The sequence below is a fragment of the Sinohyriopsis cumingii genome, chromosome 19 (assembly GCF_028554795.1).
Source record: "Sinohyriopsis cumingii isolate HCF-2022 chromosome 19, ASM2855479v2, whole genome shotgun sequence".
Taxonomy (NCBI): domain Eukaryota; kingdom Metazoa; phylum Mollusca; class Bivalvia; order Unionida; family Unionidae; genus Sinohyriopsis; species Sinohyriopsis cumingii.
Genome location: NC_142979.1, coordinates 42,691,011 through 42,711,943, shown reverse-complemented (window position 1 = coordinate 42,711,943; position 20,933 = coordinate 42,691,011). Strand labels below are relative to the sequence as shown.

At 35.8% G+C, this 20,933-nt stretch overlaps 1 protein-coding gene across 2 annotated transcripts in view; it reads left to right on the top strand.

Annotated features, from left to right (window-relative positions):
- Positions 1-20,693, top strand: part of LOC149775580 (sodium/glucose cotransporter 4-like) — a 33,916-nt gene extending 13,223 nt beyond the window's left edge. For both annotated transcript variants that reach the window (XM_089943547.1, XM_089943546.1), the window contains 11 exons: positions 1,291-1,350; positions 1,956-2,060; positions 2,723-2,828; positions 3,868-3,948; positions 8,303-8,532; positions 9,185-9,320; positions 10,122-10,380; positions 16,734-16,896; positions 17,407-17,625; positions 18,020-18,134; positions 19,699-20,693. In XM_089943547.1, coding sequence (XP_089799673.1) covers positions 1,291-1,350; positions 1,956-2,060; positions 2,723-2,828; positions 3,868-3,948; positions 8,303-8,532; positions 9,185-9,320; positions 10,122-10,380; positions 16,734-16,896; positions 17,407-17,625; positions 18,020-18,134; positions 19,699-19,916 — 1,692 coding nt within the window. In that variant the 3' untranslated portion in view covers positions 19,917-20,693. The remainder of the gene's footprint in view (positions 1-1,290; positions 1,351-1,955; positions 2,061-2,722; positions 2,829-3,867; positions 3,949-8,302; positions 8,533-9,184; positions 9,321-10,121; positions 10,381-16,733; positions 16,897-17,406; positions 17,626-18,019; positions 18,135-19,698) is intronic.
- Positions 20,694-20,933: the final 240 nt, after the last annotated feature.

Genomic DNA, 20,933 nt, shown 5'->3' with positions numbered 1-20,933 from the left:
CCAATCTAATAATGTTGGATAACATCCAATTATTTCAACTGCACTAATACAATTGCTTTTCGTAAGGCTGATAAGACTCTTTTATCTATTGTGCAATATCATGTCCGATTGTCTCGTTTATTGCCAATTCTTCATTATCATGTCTGATTGTCTCGTTTATTGCTAATTCTTCATTATCATGTCCGATTGTTTCGTTTATTGCTAGTTCTTCATTATCATGTCCGATTGTCTCGTTTATTGTTAATTCTTCATTATCATGTCCGATTGTCTCGTTTATTTGCTAATTCTTCATTATCATGTCCGATTGTCTCGTTTATTGCTAATTCTTCATTATCATGTCCGATCGTCTCGTTTATTGCTAATTCTTCATTATAATGTCCGATTGTCTCGTTTATTGCTAATTCTTCATTATCATGTCCGATTGTCTCTTTTATTTCTTATTCTGCAATATGATGTCGGCAGGACCCGATTAAGGCCTTCCAGGGCCCTAAGAACTGAAAACATTATGGAGCCCCCCCCCCCATGTGAAACTAAAATAACAATATTAAAAGCTAAGAAAGGTAGGAAATTACCAGTGTTGCCATGATTCTAAATAAAATTACTCTTACATGCAGATTGAAATGGTCATATATAATTCATTCAGTTTTATCAGCAACAATTAGTTTGAATTTGTCCTGGTGCTTAGTGTGCCTAATGGGCAAAACGGTCCTGTATGTCGAGTTGTCTCGTTTATTTCTTATTCTACAATGGGATGTCGAGTTGTTCCAAGTGCTTCTTACTTACTGTGGAATACTGGGTTGTCTCATTGACTGCTTTTTCTGCTATATTATGTTGTCTCGTTTACAACTTATCTACGACGGAATGTTTTGTTGTCTTGGTTATTGCTCTTTGTGCTATAAGATGTTGGGTTGTCTGAGTTACTGTTTTTTCTACAATGGAATGATGGCTTGTCCTAGTTACTGCATAATGAACATTTGGCATAGTTATATTTATGGCCAATGAAACATTTTCTTTTATAATGAACATCTGGCATGGATATATTTATAACCAATGAAACATTGTCTATTGTAATGAACATTTAGCATGGATATATTTATAACCAATGAAACATTGTCTATTATAATGAAGTCGACCACGGGAGTATAACCAAGTTTCATTGGTTTAATTAATACTCGCGCTTTTTAACTCTCCTTACTTGCCATTTAAAAATAGATATGATTACAATGAAATATTCCATTAGTAATTATGTAAGTAGCGTACAGTAAAGTTTGTGCAGAATGTTTTTTCCAGGCTGTATTCGTACTCGTGATGCTTGGATGGCTTTTTGTACCGGTGTACATTGCAGCAGGTGTAAGTAAATAAAAATCACTTTATTTCAAAAGAAGGTAATTTTAATTTCTTCTTCTTCTTCCTCTTCGTCATCTACTTCTTCTTCTTTTTCTTCTTCTTCTTCTTCTTCTTCTTCTTCTTCTTATTATTATTATTATTATTATTATTATACCAATATTGCTAATGAGTTGTTCGAATTCTGAAACTTCGTTATTAAGCAGGAACACAAATTAATGCAATGTTTCATCTTTGCTTACCTTTAATATGGATATTGAGTTAACTTCAAACAAAGAGAAGTATAGATTTCACATATACAACATATCAGTCAGGGTGGGTAAGAAAATACATATATTTGCTTATGTCACTAGAACATATGTTATCTACAAATCTTGTATAATTTCTTTAGACAATAAATGCCTTGTAAGCTTTGCTTGACAGATTGTATCGTATGTTTGTAATATTTTACTGACATTGAATCATATTTTCACAGGGACAGATTGTATCATGTTTGCAATATTTTCTTTAGACCACGTAGTGTTCTAATAGTCTGGTTCTAGTTGACCCCCGCGATGAGCAAAACACGTATAGTTGTAATCCGTTACATGGAAATTACGTTCATTCAACAGGTGTTTACAATGCCAGAGTACCTAATGAAGAGGTTTGGTGGACAAAGAATTCGGATTTATCTTGTAGTAATGGCACTTCTCCTTTACATTTTCACAAAACTATCGGTAAGATTTGCGTTTTTACGTTTCCATAAAACAAGCATGAAACACTCACTCATCGGCGTGCTCTTATCGTTCTTCTAGTGTACGATAAAGATAAAACTAATTTTAGACGTTAACAATTTGATCCGTTTTAATCAAAAATAACATGAAGTTAATCCAAAATGCAGTTAGTTACGACTTTAAACAAATGTAAGCTTATTTATTACAATAATGTCTTATCTATCTTTTAGTTTTAGTTTTTAAAATATGCCACTGTGCAATGTTTTTAGCATGCGATGTTTTGAGTATGCAATATAAATATATCACATGATTTTGTTTATTCAACACTATAGAAACATCACCTTGGAAACCTCTACCCAATTATAAAGATTCATTGTATTTAAGGGCGGCAAGACAATAACTTTCAGAGAAATATCCTGGTTGGAAAAAGGAAATTAAACTGAAACTAAACAAACTAAACTAGAACTGTCCCATTTATCCACCCAGCAAAAATATATATATTTTCTTCTTATTAGCATGTGCGATATCAAGACAGATTACTTATCCAACGTAAATAAATTGCATTATAAATTTATGCATAGGTAGTAACCAAAACTAAATATTGAATTCAATTTATTAGTTTTAATTATTATTATTATTATTATTATTATTATTATTATTTCCAGGCTGACCTTTACTCAGGGGCTCTATTCATTACACAGTCGGTTGATGTCAATTTATACATAGCAGTCATCATTCTACTGTCTGTGTCTGCTCTCTTCACTATCACAGGTACGTATTGTTATAGAACACCTATACTTTTTAATGTTTCAGTCTGATACATAATACATGTCTACATTTTCCTTTTAAATGTATCATTATGCTGACTATAGGTCCTAATTTAGCATTTTAACTCAAATTACCAACGATACATGTTTGAATATGTTGGGAGTGGTCTGTATATGTGTGTCGTGTGTGTGAGTGCGTGCGTGTGTAGGTGATAATAAAGGTTCTACTTATATATTCATGTTTTTATACGCTTTCGACGAAAAAGTGGGAACTGTGTGATCTTGTTCGTCCGTACGTGTGCGAATGATGTGGTGTATTGTCATTTAAAACAGATATGCTAAAACCTTGGGTTATAAATATAACTGGTTTTCATACGGAACAGTGGTCTTAGTGTGTGTGGGGGGTATGTATGTATGTATGTATGTATGTATGCATGCATGCATGCATGTAGGTAGGTCGATAAATCAGCCTCTCACCCGTGATCAGGTTAGGGCTAGATGTCATCTATTCATTAAAAGCTGCAATTATGTGTAGTCTAAAAATGACATTTTGACTGCACACATCGGTGCACATTTTATACACTTACTGGTATTTCTCGTGGCCGTGCAGTTACCATCGGCTGAAGGGTTCTTGTGGTGACATGTACATTATGTTTCCGGAGCAAATCCTGTGTTTGGTGACTTGTACATCCACGTGGAATAGCACAAACGTCTGTTCTTTGGTCATTTTGAATTTACCAATTAACGGCATGTGACTAAATTGTACACAGGTCTGTTCCGGAAAGATTTGCATGCAGCAATATTTCACATTTTAATGAACAGGTGACATCATATCCGCAAATCGTCCATCAATGTCAACACAGATTTATATATGTATGTAGGTAGGTAGGTATGGGGAACCGCATTAGCTCAGCCAATAATATGTTAAATTTACAGTTAAAATCAACCAACTATATGTATTTATGTTGGCAAGCAGAAAGATAGGCATGTATGTAGGTTTGTCTCGTTAGAATTTAAATTATATATTCTTTACCCCTTTTTAGGTGGTTTAACAGCCGTTATATGGACGGATTCTATACAGGTAGTAATCATGATTATTGGCGCCTTCATCCTTATGGTCATGTGTAAGTACCTTGATACTAAGTGTGTGTGTGTGTGTGTGTGTGTGTGTGTGTGTGTGTGTGTGTGTGTTTGCATTATTTCTTGTTGAATTATTAGGTTGAAGCCTTGCCAGGAATCACGCCTAGGGTCATCGTCCGTTTGGAGCCAGAAGATAAAAGGTTTTGTCTGAAAATAATCCCACTATCCACACACACACACACACACACACACACACACACACACACACACACATATATATATGGGGGTGAGTGTACGAACGCCATTTTTTTTCATCAGAGACTAAAACCTTGAACCGGAACATTCAATTTCCTCTGAAATCGTTTATTTTCATGGACTAAGAACAATGGCATTTTGATTCACCCTAAGTCTCTTGAATTTGGAAATACAACCTGTTGTTTGCACATAAAAGTAGAGTTCGTTATGTCTTTAACTTTATGGTTTGTAGCATGCGCAAATAAAAGGAGACTCGCTGTGCTTACATTCCTACGTTTGAATCAATAAAATCAACAACTTCTCAAATGTTTATCAAATTGAGCATGCCTTTCATATGACAACATAAAACCATTGTAAAAGCGTTATTCCACTCCAAGTCATATTTTGGAATTTCTGAGAATGGATAGGGTCCAGGAAATTGGTGTTGATAACTCAACCTATTTTTCTATACGTACATAATTTGAATTTTATTTAACGTTCTTACTTTGCAACAAGAATTACAACACTCTGAAAAGAGTTCATACACAAAGTTTTCATAACATCTGGCGTTAAGGAAATCTGTATACCAAAAGAATTAAACATGTTATCTGAGGATACTATCAGAAATAACATCAATAACTTCGATGACGAGCAATGCCTTATGAAAGTATGTGACACAAATACTCACAGCATTTGAGGTCCTGCATCAGAAGGATGGGTTTCTACGAATACAAAGGTTTTAGGGAGCATGCAACTACAGTCATATTGATTCGCACCTGCCAACGCAATACATGCTTCATCTTTAATTTTTCCATCGACGTCACATCCTGATATACCACTATGATATAATCCAAAATGTCTTTGAATGAGCTCAAAATAATTCCATGATAGGGTGTATCCAAAGTTAAAAAGCACTGTGTAATTCTAATGAATAATTTAAATAAATGATTCCTCTCTAACTATATTAGGTGGGTTGTTGTTTAGTTGTTCATTTCACTATGTGATTGACTTTGCATTTATATGACGATATATAAGAGCATCCGACTTCTCAGTATTTTTTTTTTGAGAGATATGTATCGCTTTATTGCGTATTCAAATCCATTTGACAATTTTACCCACTTTATCTCAGGATCAGGAAAAGAGTTTGTAGTTTTCGCATCGAATGCTTCTACCTGTCGAGAACATAATTTTAACTGGCATGCTAAAGTTTTAGACAGGTGAACGTTCGCTTATAGCTGTTCATGGGAGTCATACAAAAGTACAGATATTTCAGGTCGCACTTTGCTGATGTTGGACAACATGAAAAGTACATTTTCCAAGAATTGAAATCAATGACTATTTGCACGCTACATTACAACCAGTACTATTTTTACAGTACATTCATTGTGATTGGAACGTTTTCCACGCATGTATCACAGATGTGTTACATGCATGAAAAGGGTTAGTGTAAACAGGCATTATGTATGTAATGAAATACATCCACGCACATCAATGCAGTGTCCTCGTACGTTATGGGGCAGGTCGCTATGATCGATTCAAGTCCCTGCAGGGTCGTGATGGGTGAGGTAGACCACTACTGGCCGCATTCGGTCAGCGCGGGTAGTTACTAGCACCTTTTTTGCCCGATTCGAAAGGTCATGTTGAACATGAAGAAGGAATTCACTTTCTTTTTCCAAAACAAGTGTTACTGTGTTCTTCTTAAAATAAAACCAGATGACCAATATCTGTGTTATTATGTTCTTTCCTTGTGAGCCAAATAACATTATGGCTTTAAATTGTTGGATATCTGACTGTATTGTAAAAGTTGCGTCTAAATATTTTCGTTTCATGTTGATCTGTCAGTGACGTCAAAGCAAAATGCAACAGTTTTTGTTCAGTTATTTTGGTTATGAAGTTACCAATGTCGACCATTTTGGGTTCCATTATGATGCTAGAATGCTAGAATTTCTCACGAAAAGATTTAATAAAATCAGCGTGCTACATACTGCTGAGATTTAATGAAAGGAAAGATGTATATGATTTTATATTTTGTGCAAAAAGAATCAAACAGTCAAATAAGTGGAAAAATGTTCAAATCAAACCTGCTTGCCAATCATCAGAAAATAGAATCCTATCGACGTCTCAGCCGAATACCAGATACAAAGTCTGAATATAGAAGGTTGGGTCGGTGCGTGTGCGAGAGAGAGAGAGAGAGAGAGAGAGAAGCAGTCATTTATACCATTGCAAAGTCTAGTCATGCGCATGAATACGTAATATATGTTACTCCATATACAAATGTTTGCGCAAATTCATTGCGAATTACAAAACTAGAATTAGAAACCAATCTCCATTTTCGTTTCTTAGCACGTACATGTGTCCATGCCGTAGTCCGATAACTCTGCTCCCCAAACATATATTGTTTATTGTTGGATGTTAGAGATCTAATATAACTTATTCATAAAACTGCAATTTATTGCAGACAGATTGCGTTCGGATCATATGAGTGTTCTATTGGTCGTTTTTAAACGCTAATCGGCATTTCTAACAGTTCTAGAGTGACAGTTGTTTGAAGACCTATTTACAGCATATTTACAGCATATTTCTTTATGAAATCCGATGTTTCTTCACTTTTCAATTCATTTTGAATAACACAACCCTCTCCCCTGAAGCCATTTGGAATTACCGGGCTCCATCGGCGCATTATGATAAGATGCGACATGGCTTATCCAAAATGGTTGTTATAGTCATTTGACTGCATCGTCTGTGGATATGTCATGTGATTTTCACGCGATGAATATCTTACTCATGTCACTATTATTACGTTCAACAACGCGTCAAAATATATAAATGGGCGGATTGACAGTGTTCTAAGCAATTTGGGTCACAGTGTCCAATAAATTCGTCCATTTTTTTGTAATCTGACACCGTGTTGAAGCTATGAACCGTGTAGCTTCACTTTTTCTTTCCAGCCTGGCCTTCTTTACGATCAGTTTTGACAAGCTTATTACGTACCGGGCTTGTAAATCAGTCCTCCACCTGTGATGATGTTGACTGGCAGTTTAGGGGCTGATATGGCCTGTACATTAAAAGCTGTAAAAATCGGTAGCACATTTTGTCTGTTTACATTGGTGTACATTTTACAGACTTAACGGTATTTCTCGCGGCTGTGGAGCTACCGTTGGCGAAAGGGTTCTTTTGGAGATATTTACATTATATTTCTGGAGCAAATCCTATGTTTTGCATATTGTAATTCCATGTGGAATAGCACAACCCTCTGTAATGTGGCTATCGCGCCAGATATGGCTGTTACCAAATATCGGTAAGTGTCTAAAGGTGTGTTCCGGAAAGATTTGCATGCAGCAAAATTTCACATTTTAATGAACAGGTGAAATCAGACCCACACATCGTCCATTAGTATCAACGCACATTGGTGTAGTGGTTCTTTTATCGGTCTAATTAGGTACTACCCACCTTTGATCCCACATTTATACTGCTCCTCAGCTTCAGTGTCTGCTCACACTTAACGTCTGCATGCTGCATTATGAAAACAATGACAAACATATAAAATGTCTAGATTTTGTACCCTTTTGCCTATTTCATGAAAATTCCTGTTTAAAAGTTTACTTTTGTGAGCAAAAGTATTTGAATCGTGAAGTTCATCAACGGACCAACATGACCTCTTGAGTTCACACTTATGTGGGTAACTGTACTTGCGGTACTTTGATTATATTATCATTACGGATAGTGTACAAGATGTGCTCGTGTTGCTGATGTTGACATTATTTATTATTATTATTATTATTATTATTATTATTATTATTATTATTATTATTATTGTTGATGTTGTTGTTATTGTTATTGTTATTGTTATTATTATTATTATTATTTCTGCTACTGCCACTGAAGATGACGACGATGCTAGTGTTGTAACTGTTTCTATTGTAAACTTTGGATTAATCATCACTGCGCAAAGGTTCTTGATGAAAATCTACTTAAAGGTGAAATAAAGCCCACCATTTACATATAAATTAGATATAAATTAGTTGTCACCTGATTTAAGTATACAAACATATTGTTATTATTATTATTATTATTGTTATTATTATTATTATTATTATTATTATTATTATTAGCAGTAGTAGTAGTAGTAATATTTGTAGTAGTAGTATCATCATTTATATTCAGCTTTCATAAGAGTTGGCGGGTACGATGCTCTAGAAAGGAAGTTTTTTGAGGCTTATCCTGATACGACCATCGACAACTGGGACAATGAGTCGTATCCCTACACCAAGTGCGGACTCCCCCCAGCCAATGCCATGCACCTGATTCGTTCGTATGACGACGAGGCCCTGCCCTGGCCCGGAATCATGTTTGGTCTCACAATTTCCGCCGTATGGTGCTGGTGTTCAGATCAGGTACGCACTGAACAGAATTGATGAACAGGAGAGAAAGGTTTGATGAAACTGTTGCACTTTTAGTACCGACCTAGTTTCTTTGTAGCATTGATTATATGAGAAAACTTACCTTTCGTTATATATGTGCTAGTTTCGGATACATACATTTGATAGTAGATGTTACATTAACGTACTTCGAGCTGATGGTTTTTTAGATATGAGTAATAATGCGCTGATGAAATATAGTCTATATGGTACTGGTGTGCAGATTTGTGACACCCATGTGATATAGGTAGCTTGATACGTACTTCAAGTGTCTTGCAATACAATCGTTGTGGTACTGATCTGGCGGATTCATGCTCAGGTACTGCACGTAAAATGGATGTTCGGTTTTCAGACACATCCTTTCATATTCAGCGTGGATGTTGCAGTCATTATTGGTGGTTGGATGCATAATGATTTTTGCTTGGATTAATTACTTTATATTTAAGGCATTACAAGTTTTGCGGTGCGAAGACCGACTTTTTTTATACTAAATTTAGTTATGTTTGTTATTTTTAAGTGACATCTTTTTAAAGGTCCTTTTATCGTTAAAACATTTTAGTAGATTTTTAAAATATTCTTTGCGTTTCTGTATTCGAGATAAACATTAGTTTAATCTGTCTCATTCCAGGTTATTGTGCAAAGAGCGCTGGCCGCCAAAAATCTATGTCATGCTAAAGCTGGAACCCTCTTAGCAGGTTACCTTAAATTTCTTCCTCTCTGGCTGATTGTGTTCCCGGGGATGGCTGCAAGGGTCCTTTTTCCAAGTAAGTTTGTGTTAAGGTGCCTGGAGAAGAATGTGCTAACACGCTTATTTCATACTTCTGGTGCGTTCCAGCAGTCGACACGTCCAAGTTTTATCGGTCTCCCAAAGTAAGGTTTACGGTTTCCTGCTGGTTCTCTGGTTTCCTGCTGGTTCTCTGGTTTCCTTTACTACAAGGGTGATCTCATGTTGCCATGTGGACCATCGAGATTACTTAATGTTAGATGTTCAAAACTAGCAGCATATTCAATGGAAAAAGACATGGTGAAAACAATACATTATTTTACATTTATGTTGTTATATGCTTAATTAGAACTTACAGATAAATTATTTTTAGAGTATAAAATATGGTATCCAGTTGTAACTGGCCTCTAATATAGCTATATGGCCTTAGTTACTGCAAGGACAGTTTACGTTCTTGACAAAACATTCCAACATAGAAAGACCTTGAATGACATGCGCATATGATACCACAGGAAATCAAATTAAGGACATTAGAGGTGCAAAAGATTACTTTACCAACCCAGTTAGACATAACTGTCATCATTTAATTCTTCGAATTACATATCGAAATACACGACAATACACACACAAAAATTGCTGGATGAACATAATCCATTGGTTGTTTTGTTTCTATTAAGAACAAATCCCTCTTTACTGCATACTGCCACCGCTCTTATGCGATTTTTTTAGCATACCTTGAATGAAAAGGACATGAAATCGATGAGATGTTAGTATGTTTTATCACTAAATTCATTGTACTTATCGTCCTTTCATTAAAGCGGACTTCTTATATTCCTTTCAGATGAAGTTGCATGTGGTGACCCAAAGAAATGCCTGGCAGTGTGTGGTAGTGAGAAGGGTTGCACAAATGTGGCATATCCCAAGCTGGTGTTGGAGATCATGCCAGTTGGTCTGCGAGGGGTGATGCTTGCCGTCATGATGTCAGCCCTAATCTCCTCTCTGACCTCCATCTTCAACAGCAGCAGCACTCTTATTACCATGGACATCTGGACACGAATCAGAAAACGTGCTAGCGACGTCGAGCTCATGATCGTCGGCAGGTAAGGGGCATATTTTTTAACTGAACAGTGCTTGGGTAATAGCCAATTAGTCATCATGCCCTGTATTCTTCAAACATTGTGATTGGTCACTGCTTATATAATGGACACTCATCCAGTTTTGATTGAACTGTACATGGTTAATAACCAAACCTTTATCAAACACCGTTTTCTCAAACTTCTCTATGCCTGAAACTGAAATTCATTTTTTTTAAAAAAATTTGACATTCGATAACTTTCTGAAGGTTAAATTTGGAATCATACATTTTTCAAGAGCTTCTTTACTTTGGCTCATCTGCTAACACGTTAATTTATAATTACTTAAAGGTCCGCGAATACAATCTGTGAGTATTTATTTTTGAGCTTTTCTTTGAGAATACGAGGCAGGGGCTTTGCCCCCCCCCCCCCCCGCCTTCTCTGAGAAAAAAAAATCACTTCTGTATAATTAGTCGCCCTGAGTGACCGCCTCGTTCGTCTTTATGGTCGAGCCAGCACCGCAGGGCCTATTCAGCATTACATCACCACGTTACATCAAATTTCATTTCAGTTTGGCTCATAAATTATAGTTCACTAATCGGTTTGTACTATCTGCATTAACTTGTTTACCTGAAGATCTGGTGTGGACCAGTTCGGTCAGTTACAATGAAAACGAATACAATCTTCAAAGTGTGCTTGTCACCAGCGAGCATCTCGGGATTTCCTGGCGGTTCGAGGGATATATAAAAAGTTCGTACTGGCACACTGAGGTATACTTAAAAATGTTAAAAATGTACATATATCATCAAATATACTTCCACCTAAATTTGAATTCCAAACTTAAACTTAAGTGTACCTGAAACGGTTACCTTCTATAATACATACATATCAAGCAATCAGGTGTTAAAGAGTCATGACAAAATTGACCTGGGAAAAAAATCGAGGAGAAAAAGATAACATCTCACATAGACGAAACTTTTTCACGTATTTCATAAAGATCTGTTATGGTGTATGTACCATTTCACCTATCCAATCGACTTTTATGTTGTCTCTTATTAGTCAGGTTTGTTGTGTTATACGATTAACTTGAATCTTCAACAACATGATTTATTCCTAAGCTTTATTGATAGATAAAACTTGCAATAGAATTCAAAATTCGGCCCATAACCACTTTGTGTCCTAACTAAGCGTTTTCTTTATATATAACTCAAATAGTATTTTCAAAATATAAATTTTAAAAACCAATATAATTTAAATTAAATCATTGAATATTTAAGGCTATTCCCAATCATTGCAGAATGAATGTTATGAAGATGATTTGAGTATCTTTTTAATTTTTGATGTATCGTCTATGATGTGAACCATATTTAAAGAAAATAACTTCATTTTCCTTTGTAAAATGAAAAATTTGTTTGCATTAAACTCACAGCAACGTTTCTGGTTTAGTTTTGATAAGCCCGCTTTAAAGTGAATTGCTGCTCTGGTTAGTTTTTCTTGGGCAGTGAGGGTCAGGAGTTTTGCCCAAGGAAAGCACGGCACGAGAACCAGCCTGGTCACAGAATCGATCCCTTATCTATTGGGCACGAGTCCATCACGTTAAACACTAAGCTGTCACGCCTGTAATAAGAGATGAACATTCGACGCCATGGTTGATTAGGCGAAGCTCGTTTTAGATTCTGAAATTTTTGTTTTAGAATTCCCAGTAGATGACAAATTGACTAGGGTGGCTCAGCTATTAAGGATTTGGACCAAAGCGTACCTGTACTAGCTGCAGATCCTCAATAATGCTCAATATTCTTTCAGACTTCATTATTTGCTTCAAGTAGGAAATAATGTGATACATACTGGGAGTTCTTCATTATCTTCTAGTACTTAATATCGAAAGTTTAACTATTACATGTATGTGGCTTGAGTCTATTTCATCGTGAACCTAGAGATTAGGTGACTCAAACATGCTTAAAATCTCCGTCTATGCATTTATTTGTATTACCAGATAGAACGGGAAGTGCTATCCCTAGATTCAATAGAAGAATGTTTGATAATAGTAGGCCGAACTAATATTTAATACAAACTAATACTATCATACAGGTTACATAATTTTCAGTTCGTACTCTATGGAGATTCGAACCGACGAGTGAATATAACACCGACTGAATAGCATCATTTTTAGGCGATCTGTACTTAGTTGTGAGGGAATATGGGCACTTGTGTGCAGGCAAGGCGATGGGTAACGTTTTCCCGCGGACCTGGGTTTGAATCTCCATAGAGTACGAATTAATCATTCTCTAACCTGTACGATAGTATTATTTCTTTTGGTAGTCTCTCGGGCAGAGGATGACAAGTTGTGCGATCTCCGGAGTCCATATTCCGATGCACACAGGCGGTTGCAGGAGGGGCCTGGGATACCGGTGGTTGGGTGTGGCTGCGACACAGCACTTTGACGTCTCTCACACTGGCTTTTCTGGTCAGGCTCGCCAGTGACTTCTATCTGAGCTGGTGGGGTTGAAGGGTTTAATGGGTGTCTTGAGACTGTCTTTGTACCTCTTGCGAGGGCGGCCTTGGTTTCGGTTACCTATGAACAGCTGCTTTGCGATTCTGTTTTGATCCATGCGGATGATATATATATATATATATATATATATATATATATATATATATATATATATATATATATATATATATATATATATATATATATATATATATATATTGTAGACCACCTTGTGGGGGTGGGTTAATTGGCGAATTGTACCTTCTTAGAAGATGTCCGCTTTATTCGGATCTCGTTATATAGGAGGTGATGACCCTCGGTGTTATTGCCCGGATCGAGTAAATATTAATATAAAGTGTGGAACTTATAGGTGGAATAAATAGAGATTTGAGCAGATATATAGAACAGAATGACACGAGCCCCTGTATACGAAAACAACAATTTAATCAGTTACATAAACAATTGTTATAACACATTACAATAGGAAGATACACTTCTTTTTGAAATAAATCATCTGGAGGAGATAAATCTTTCACCGAATTTCAAACACAAATATATTTATATAAATTGCCGATCTGTTTAAATGATAGAATTGGTTCATCATAGAGTGAACAATCGAAGTCATTGCTTTGTACAACGTCATAACCTGTGCATTCCGGTTCATTCCAACGTCACGGTAGTTGTTCCTCTTGGTCCTTCCGTTCTTTTGTTTTTCTCCTCCAACCTCCCTACTGTCTCGCCTCTTTCCGGCCATCAAACTTTGTGTGGTAGGTGGATACGTAAGCATGTAGATACGTAGATACTTGTATCAGTCGATACGTGGATACGTCAGTGGGTGGATACGTCACTGTATACGTCAGTGGAGCTATTTCCCCTCGTGCTTCAAGCTGTGTTCGCTTATGCCTCCAGAACTGTGTCATTTGACTTTCTAAACATCCGGCCCCTTTGATAAATGTTTTGCGAGAGAATTTCTTCCAAATTCAGTCTCGGAGTCTCTTATGTTTTCAATCTTGCAGGAAAATTGCAGACATATCAGATTTTTTGATGGGGCAATATTTAAAGCTCAAGGATTTTCGTGTGGGAAACACGCCTCTTATTAGCTTAACCAATCAGAATGTAATACATTTACCGCCTTTTATAACTAGACGCCAAAATTGGGGTTAGCCTGACCCCTACTTTCCCGAATAACTGTTCTGGAAATTTCAATTCTGACAGTTCCGATATGAAATCGAAGTTAACCGTCCCTTGTTTAGTCGTCTAACGGCTATGTAAACGAACGCTTAATTAAGAAACACTTCCTATCCCGAAAAAGACACTAAAAGTAATTGCAGTTTAGCGATTTAACAAGCGCCTGTCCCCATAAATCTAATTAAATGTTTCGAAAGTATTTATATACATATAGTATTAGCGAGTTTGGACGCCCTCTATTCAATACCCGAAAACAATTAATAACTCTCTTACTTGTTGTCTTTGTACATTATTACAAGAACAAATGTGGTTTCAATTAGACTCTTTGCTTTACATACACAAATTAAAGGACAATGCAACTTGCATACCTAACAGACAGTTCACTCGGTTTTATACATATCTGAACATATCTGAATGTCGCTATTGAATTCAAAGGCTGTCGCGCAATTTAAGTCTTTTCTAAAGGGGAGTAATTCTTGTAGGTCGTGTAAAAAGATATATAATGACATAGGGAGACTATGATATTAATATTGTCATGTATATCTGATTTAATGTATATTTAATTTGAAGCTGTCTTTTCTGGGGATTGGGTTTGTGTCATTCTTTTAGTCCATGAATGCTTTGTTCTTTCTGGCTACCAGATCTTCAATGACACCGTTGTTCTCTTCGAACCAGTCTCGATGGGTTCGCTTCTTCGGGCCCCGATTCGCCGTAGTGGTTTCTCTTATCATGTCCCTGAGCTTCTTCCATTTCTTGGAGGCATTTCCACGTATAGGTCCGTTGATGGACAGCTTGTCGTCTTGGCTCTTCTGAAAATTGAGGTGGGTGGAAGGCTTCAACCTCACCAGCTCGAGCTCGCTGCCTCAGACAGAAGCCACTGGCGAGCCCTGACCAGAAATGCCAGTTCTACCTTCGAGGTTGCCCGCCGCCATCGTCTTGCTGCAGCTCTTGAGAGACGTCACATATCTGTATCGCAGCCTGTCCCAAATTCCGGTTCCCATTCCCCACCTGCAACCGTCTGTGTGCATCGGAATTCGGACTCCGGAGTCACATGCGCGTACACCGTCGATGAGATCGCACAACTTGTCTTCCTCGGCTCGAGAGACTACCAAGAAGATATTTATTTAAATTTAATTGTTTGTAAGTTTTAAAATCTTTTTTTTTTGAATTTCATTGCATGTCAAAGTAATGCAGTTTTGTTACTAAGAAGCTGATATTTTCCAGAAATTAGTTTGAAATGTTTTGCCGTAAACACCGAACTTTAAATCTTTTGATGACTTAGTTCCTGGCCTTGATTGAGAATCGAGTAAACACCTTCTTCGTTTTAATTCATTTTTAATGTGTGAATGATAAAATTGAGGCTGTACTGGAATACGTGACTTTAGACGTGTATATACCTTTTTAACCATTCCAGAATGTGTTCACGTGACCCTCTTTCGGGTAATCTATTTTGCATCTCAAGTTACTGTATAACCTTTGTTTAAAGAGAAATTAGTCAGTCGGACTTCTAGACACTGAGACAAAAGGTATTCGTTTGGTTGTGAACAGTTTGGAGTTATATTTTAATTTTTATTCATATTATTTGGATTCTAAAAGATTAATTATTTTTCCTGGAAATATTTGAGGCTCATACAGTATTCTTGGACAAAGACATTTCTTTAAATTTTATTCGGAAGTTCAAACACCGGAATATTGTTTTCTGAATCAACAAAGAACTGTAGATATATCCGTAATATAAAAGTCCACAGAATACGTCATCACCTTCCGTTTTTCGTAGGAACTCGAACTTGAATTCATTTGATCATTTTATTACTAGGACTTCTAAAATTTAATTTGTGGATTATTCTTGGATTATTTCTGGATTAGATTCTTAAAACCGTAAGTTCTTTTGTTTTCATTTTTACCGTGTTTTTCCAGGGAAATAAATTATTTGTTATATTTTTCAAAGCTTGTTGTTTTCGCTCTTTCTTTTGTTATTTAGAACATAAGCACGTAACATAATAATATAATGTATTACGTAACAAATGCATCGTTATCAGATGTATTCCATCAGTTCTCTAAGACTAACTTGATACATTCTTCGATATTATCGTCAAGACGTTTGAGACAACGAGTTTAATACCTTCAGGTGTGCCCTCTCCAATAACCTTCGGCCTTTTGTCCGAGCAAGGCTATATTGTCCTCCTTCGTATAAGCCCTACCGCTCCACCGATGACACACGGAGTTATAAAGTAGTCCATACGCTTTAACATACGTATGTCTATGTATAGATTTGGTTTGTGTTATACGTTTCTCTGTCAGGAGACCAGCTGGTTCCTCTAATGGACATATAGGTTTCATTGACTAGAACTGGCCTGTGTTCATATGTAATCTCGAGCTAAACCACCATTGTCTAAACACTATTATATCACATCATCCTGTTTGACAGAGTTACCTTCCCTTATGGCGAACACACGGAGTAAAGGAATACATGACAAACTGTTTTCTGTATTTTTTGGGGGTGGAGGTGGAGACAGGTAGCGAAATATCAACTTTGACCAACGACTGTAAATTAATCCTGCTTGTAATAATCTTTTTTCATGTATATATCTGATCACATCATCATCAATGATACCGACAATCTCCTGATGACGTACGTGTTTGCCCAAACCATGAAAATAGCATTTACAATTTGTGAAATGGGTCAACTATTGTATTCCAGGTTATGCATTGTAGTTTTGGTGGTTGTATCAGTGATATGGATCCCAATCGTTCAGAATTTTGGCGAACTGTTTCATTACATCCAGGCCATAACTAGCTTCCTGGCTCCACCCATCTGCGCTGTATACGTTCTCGCCATCTTCTGGAAGCGGATTAATGAAGCGGTAGGTCATGCATTAGATAGTTTCCTTGCGTTCGTCTAACCTGTACATCCCGAAAAACGTCAGCAGATCTTGGTACGAATAAATAACTTATTTTCCGGTTACATGTACATGTATCCCAAAGAAAAGTCCAGTATGATATATTGACCACTCATTTACTCTTACATTGACCAATTGATGCAATCCCTGAGTAATTTTAGATTATTTGCATTCGAGATTAACCAAAATAATGATTTTATTTAGATTTGTTTATTTGTGCATTTGATTTGCGCAACGAGCAATACATCGCTGGGAATGTCGTGATAAAACGTTCCTGTATTTTTAAAGATAACTACATAATTACTTCGAGCAGCATGATAGCGTCGTGGCATCTTCTTTTGTAACATTGATCCATTCAATGGTATTTCGTTAGCGTTTTTAAAGAACGACGATACACGTGACTGTTCCACGAGAAGTCTAAACGAGGAAAAATATGATTTCAGATTTTCATTTTGTGTCTTTTATCGTCGACAGGGGGCATTCTGGGGTTTGATGGTTGGGCTGGTGGTCGGCCTGGCAAGGTTCATCTGGGAATACCTCTACAAGGTGCCACCATGTGGAGAGTCAGGTGACATCCGGCCAAGCGTTATCAAGGACATACACTATCTCCATTTTGGAATTATTTTGTTCGCCATCGTTGTCATAGTAACGACAGTCATCAGCTTATTGACACCGCCTATTGAGGACAAACATGTGAGTTTCTTGTCTCGATGGCTTTTTCAAGTGAACATAAATGATGTTGCTTTAAGATACGAAGAGAAAGTGATTAACGCTTTATTACGCTTTTTTAGATAAATAATATTTCAAGTGATATTTATTGGTTGACTAGCCTTATGTTTGCAGCATTCCAACTTTTCAAACATTTGACATTTAAATATTAAAATCCTTCAGGCAGAGTAAACGGTAACACATACGTTTTGAAAATTAAACTTTATATGTCAAGTATATAAAACTTTCTATTTAATTACATGTTGGTCGATATTTTTGTTAGATTATTGTTTTCTTAGTAATTTCAAGGCATATCTGTTGTGACCTAAGCAGTGTACATATAAATTGTATTTGTAAAGCAATTTTCTTTTATTTTCAGCTATACAGATTGACCTTCTGGAGCCGGCACAGCACAGTGTCGCGTAAGGACATTGACGAGGAAGGAGAATTTCGTGAAGATCTAACAATGGATAAAACTCAACAGCTTAATTTTGGTATGAATTCTGAATCAAAGTTGTAAATCTCATATAATTCTGTCTTTTTTTTCTTTAATGTGAAACAAGTCTATTTTAATAATGTTATTGTAACTATCCTTGGTTACAGTAAATTTTCAGAAAAAATTTTTTAGATCCCCATAAAGCTTTTGATCCAATAAGTGGCGGTTCAGAATGATTGTAAACTAATATTCATGGAGCCGCATGTAGTATACAACAAGCCAGTTGTCAGTTAAGTTTACTAGCTACTTTCTAGTACCGTTTTTATTTGTCCATAAAACCTAAATATCTTTACATTAATTGTTTTATAAATGTCAACAGAAGCGCTTTCTCTTTAATTTTGTTGCTATGTTTCTCAACGTTTCAGCCAAACGTTTCAGAATGAATAAAAATCTTACATTCCGTTTAATGTAGACCCAATAATTGCAGTTGCTTCTGCTTGCCACACCTTGTTGCTAAAAGTAGATTGAAATATGCCACTAAGTTACAACATGTCGGTTCTTAGCTTTTGATGACAGAGGTCATAATTAATAGATATTGACATCACTTTTTATATTATTACTACAAATACGTCTTATCTAAACCTTTACTAATATTACGAGCTTACGTATTTGCGTTTAATCGATCGTGCGCATTTTATGGATCTGAGTTGATTTGGAGGTGTTATGTCAGTTACAAAAATCGAAAATACACATATATTGCATTCCTAAAATATACTGAATATACAAAGTTTATATTTATTGAAAGACCGAGTTTTTCACGTGATGTTTGATGAAAGACAATGACAGCAAAATGTAGTTGCACACAACCGGCCCACATGGCTTGGCTAAAGGTTTGGAAAGAATAATTGATTTATTGTTATATTGTTTATGTTGTTTATGTTGTTTCAAAATATTGTTCAGACGAAAATAATTTACAAAACCCGTACTTGGGCAGATGTGTGGCCAGGTACCAATTCACAGACTACTTTCAAACAGATATTAGATGTAGCTATACATTTAAAATGAATTATTATTAAGAATTATTAATATCTGGACTTTTCTCAAAAGACATGCAAACTCGTTCAGGAAAAAGGAAACGTAAATGGGAGATAGCAGAAGAGGAGGGGGGTTACACATGTTATACCATCAATAAATTCGTTGTGATCTTCTATGCCACTATTCCGATAATCATTTATTCTTGTCAAGTACATTAATAGATTTAAGATACCAACCAAACCTGAAGACATTCCCTCCTATTTCTAATATGATAATAATATATTATATATTTTGCAAAGGTCGGCAATATGTTTTTCTTCTGTATACTGCATTATATAATAGTATTTCTTATATTCTTCCCTATATTAATTGGAAGTTTATTTGCCTGTCATTTGCATCGAAAATAATCAGTTACTTATTTCCTTCCTAAATACAAGTCTCAACTCAAGTCAACAACATAGTTAATATTGACTTGACGTGAATAGCGGTCCTCTTATAATGAAGAATACAGATTTTTGGCCAACCCAAACAGAATAGTCAGGTAACCGACGCAACTCTCAATATTAATAACTGTTTTTCGTTCGCAGGTAAATATGAGGATCTGCCCTGGTACAAGAAGGCGTGTATGTGGATTTGTGGTATAGAGAAGATGAACGAGCAACCCAAATTATCAGAAGAGGAAATGAGAATTTTAGAGATGAAGCAATGCTCCATCCATGAAGAAAAATGGCCGCGCAGGATTCTGAGCATCAATGCCATTCTGCTTATGACCGCAGCGATTTTCCTCTTTGGATTCTACGCGTAATCTTTGACTGGAGTAGCATTATACTTAAGGAGAGTTCAACACATCTGTAACTCTCTTGTCAGACATACATATATTGGCAGATGGATGGATGGTCATCTTAAAGTAATAGCTTGAAATCAGATGTATCGTCTGCAATTTTACTTGATTCAAATTAGGATCTGAACCAAATATAGCTTTAAGTCTTTCAATTCCAAAGTTTTGTAGAGGAAACAGATGAAATTACAAAGATTTTAGTGGTTTTGGTCAGCATATGAAATCTTAACTTTACACAAGGAGAAACCTTGTGCTAAGACAACAATATATAACAAAGAATAACTTAAATGAGCTTTAAATTGATGTAGAACGAAACATATAGATATATCATGTGGTTACGTCACCAACCAAAACTCTTCATACAAAGCATGTTTCTGCATGAGATCCAATAGTAAAAGATGGTTCTTCAAACTTTTTCTACGTTAACGAAGCGAAGTTAAAGATGTACAAACCATTTTCCATAGTACTATATTCTCTTACATTATTAATTAAGATAGCATTTTCAGACCTAAGTGAACAGGTCTTTTATTTTGGGAAAAATTGCTTGCAAAAAACGGTTTAAAATTTCCTAACTTTGTGTCGTGTAAAGGTTGAAATTGTCCCATACGTGTTTATACACTATATGCATTTATATTGTATATTGTATATTAATTTATATCACATACATTTATAGTGTATATTTATTTATATCATATATTTATATCATGCAACTACATGTATGCAATTACGCATTACCAGGATAAAATAATTTACTGTACAATATTATATTTTCAAATAAAGTTTGTAAACTTTAACAATATGTATGCTTTTATTTTTATTTTACTGAATAAAATGATCATTTGAATTAATTAATTTCAAAACAGAATAAAAGAACGAACGGGCATAGACCATTGCATTAGATCGAAGACTAAACCAAACACGTATATGTTATTAACGGGTCATATACATAGTAATAATACATGTGATAACAACAACGACAATATT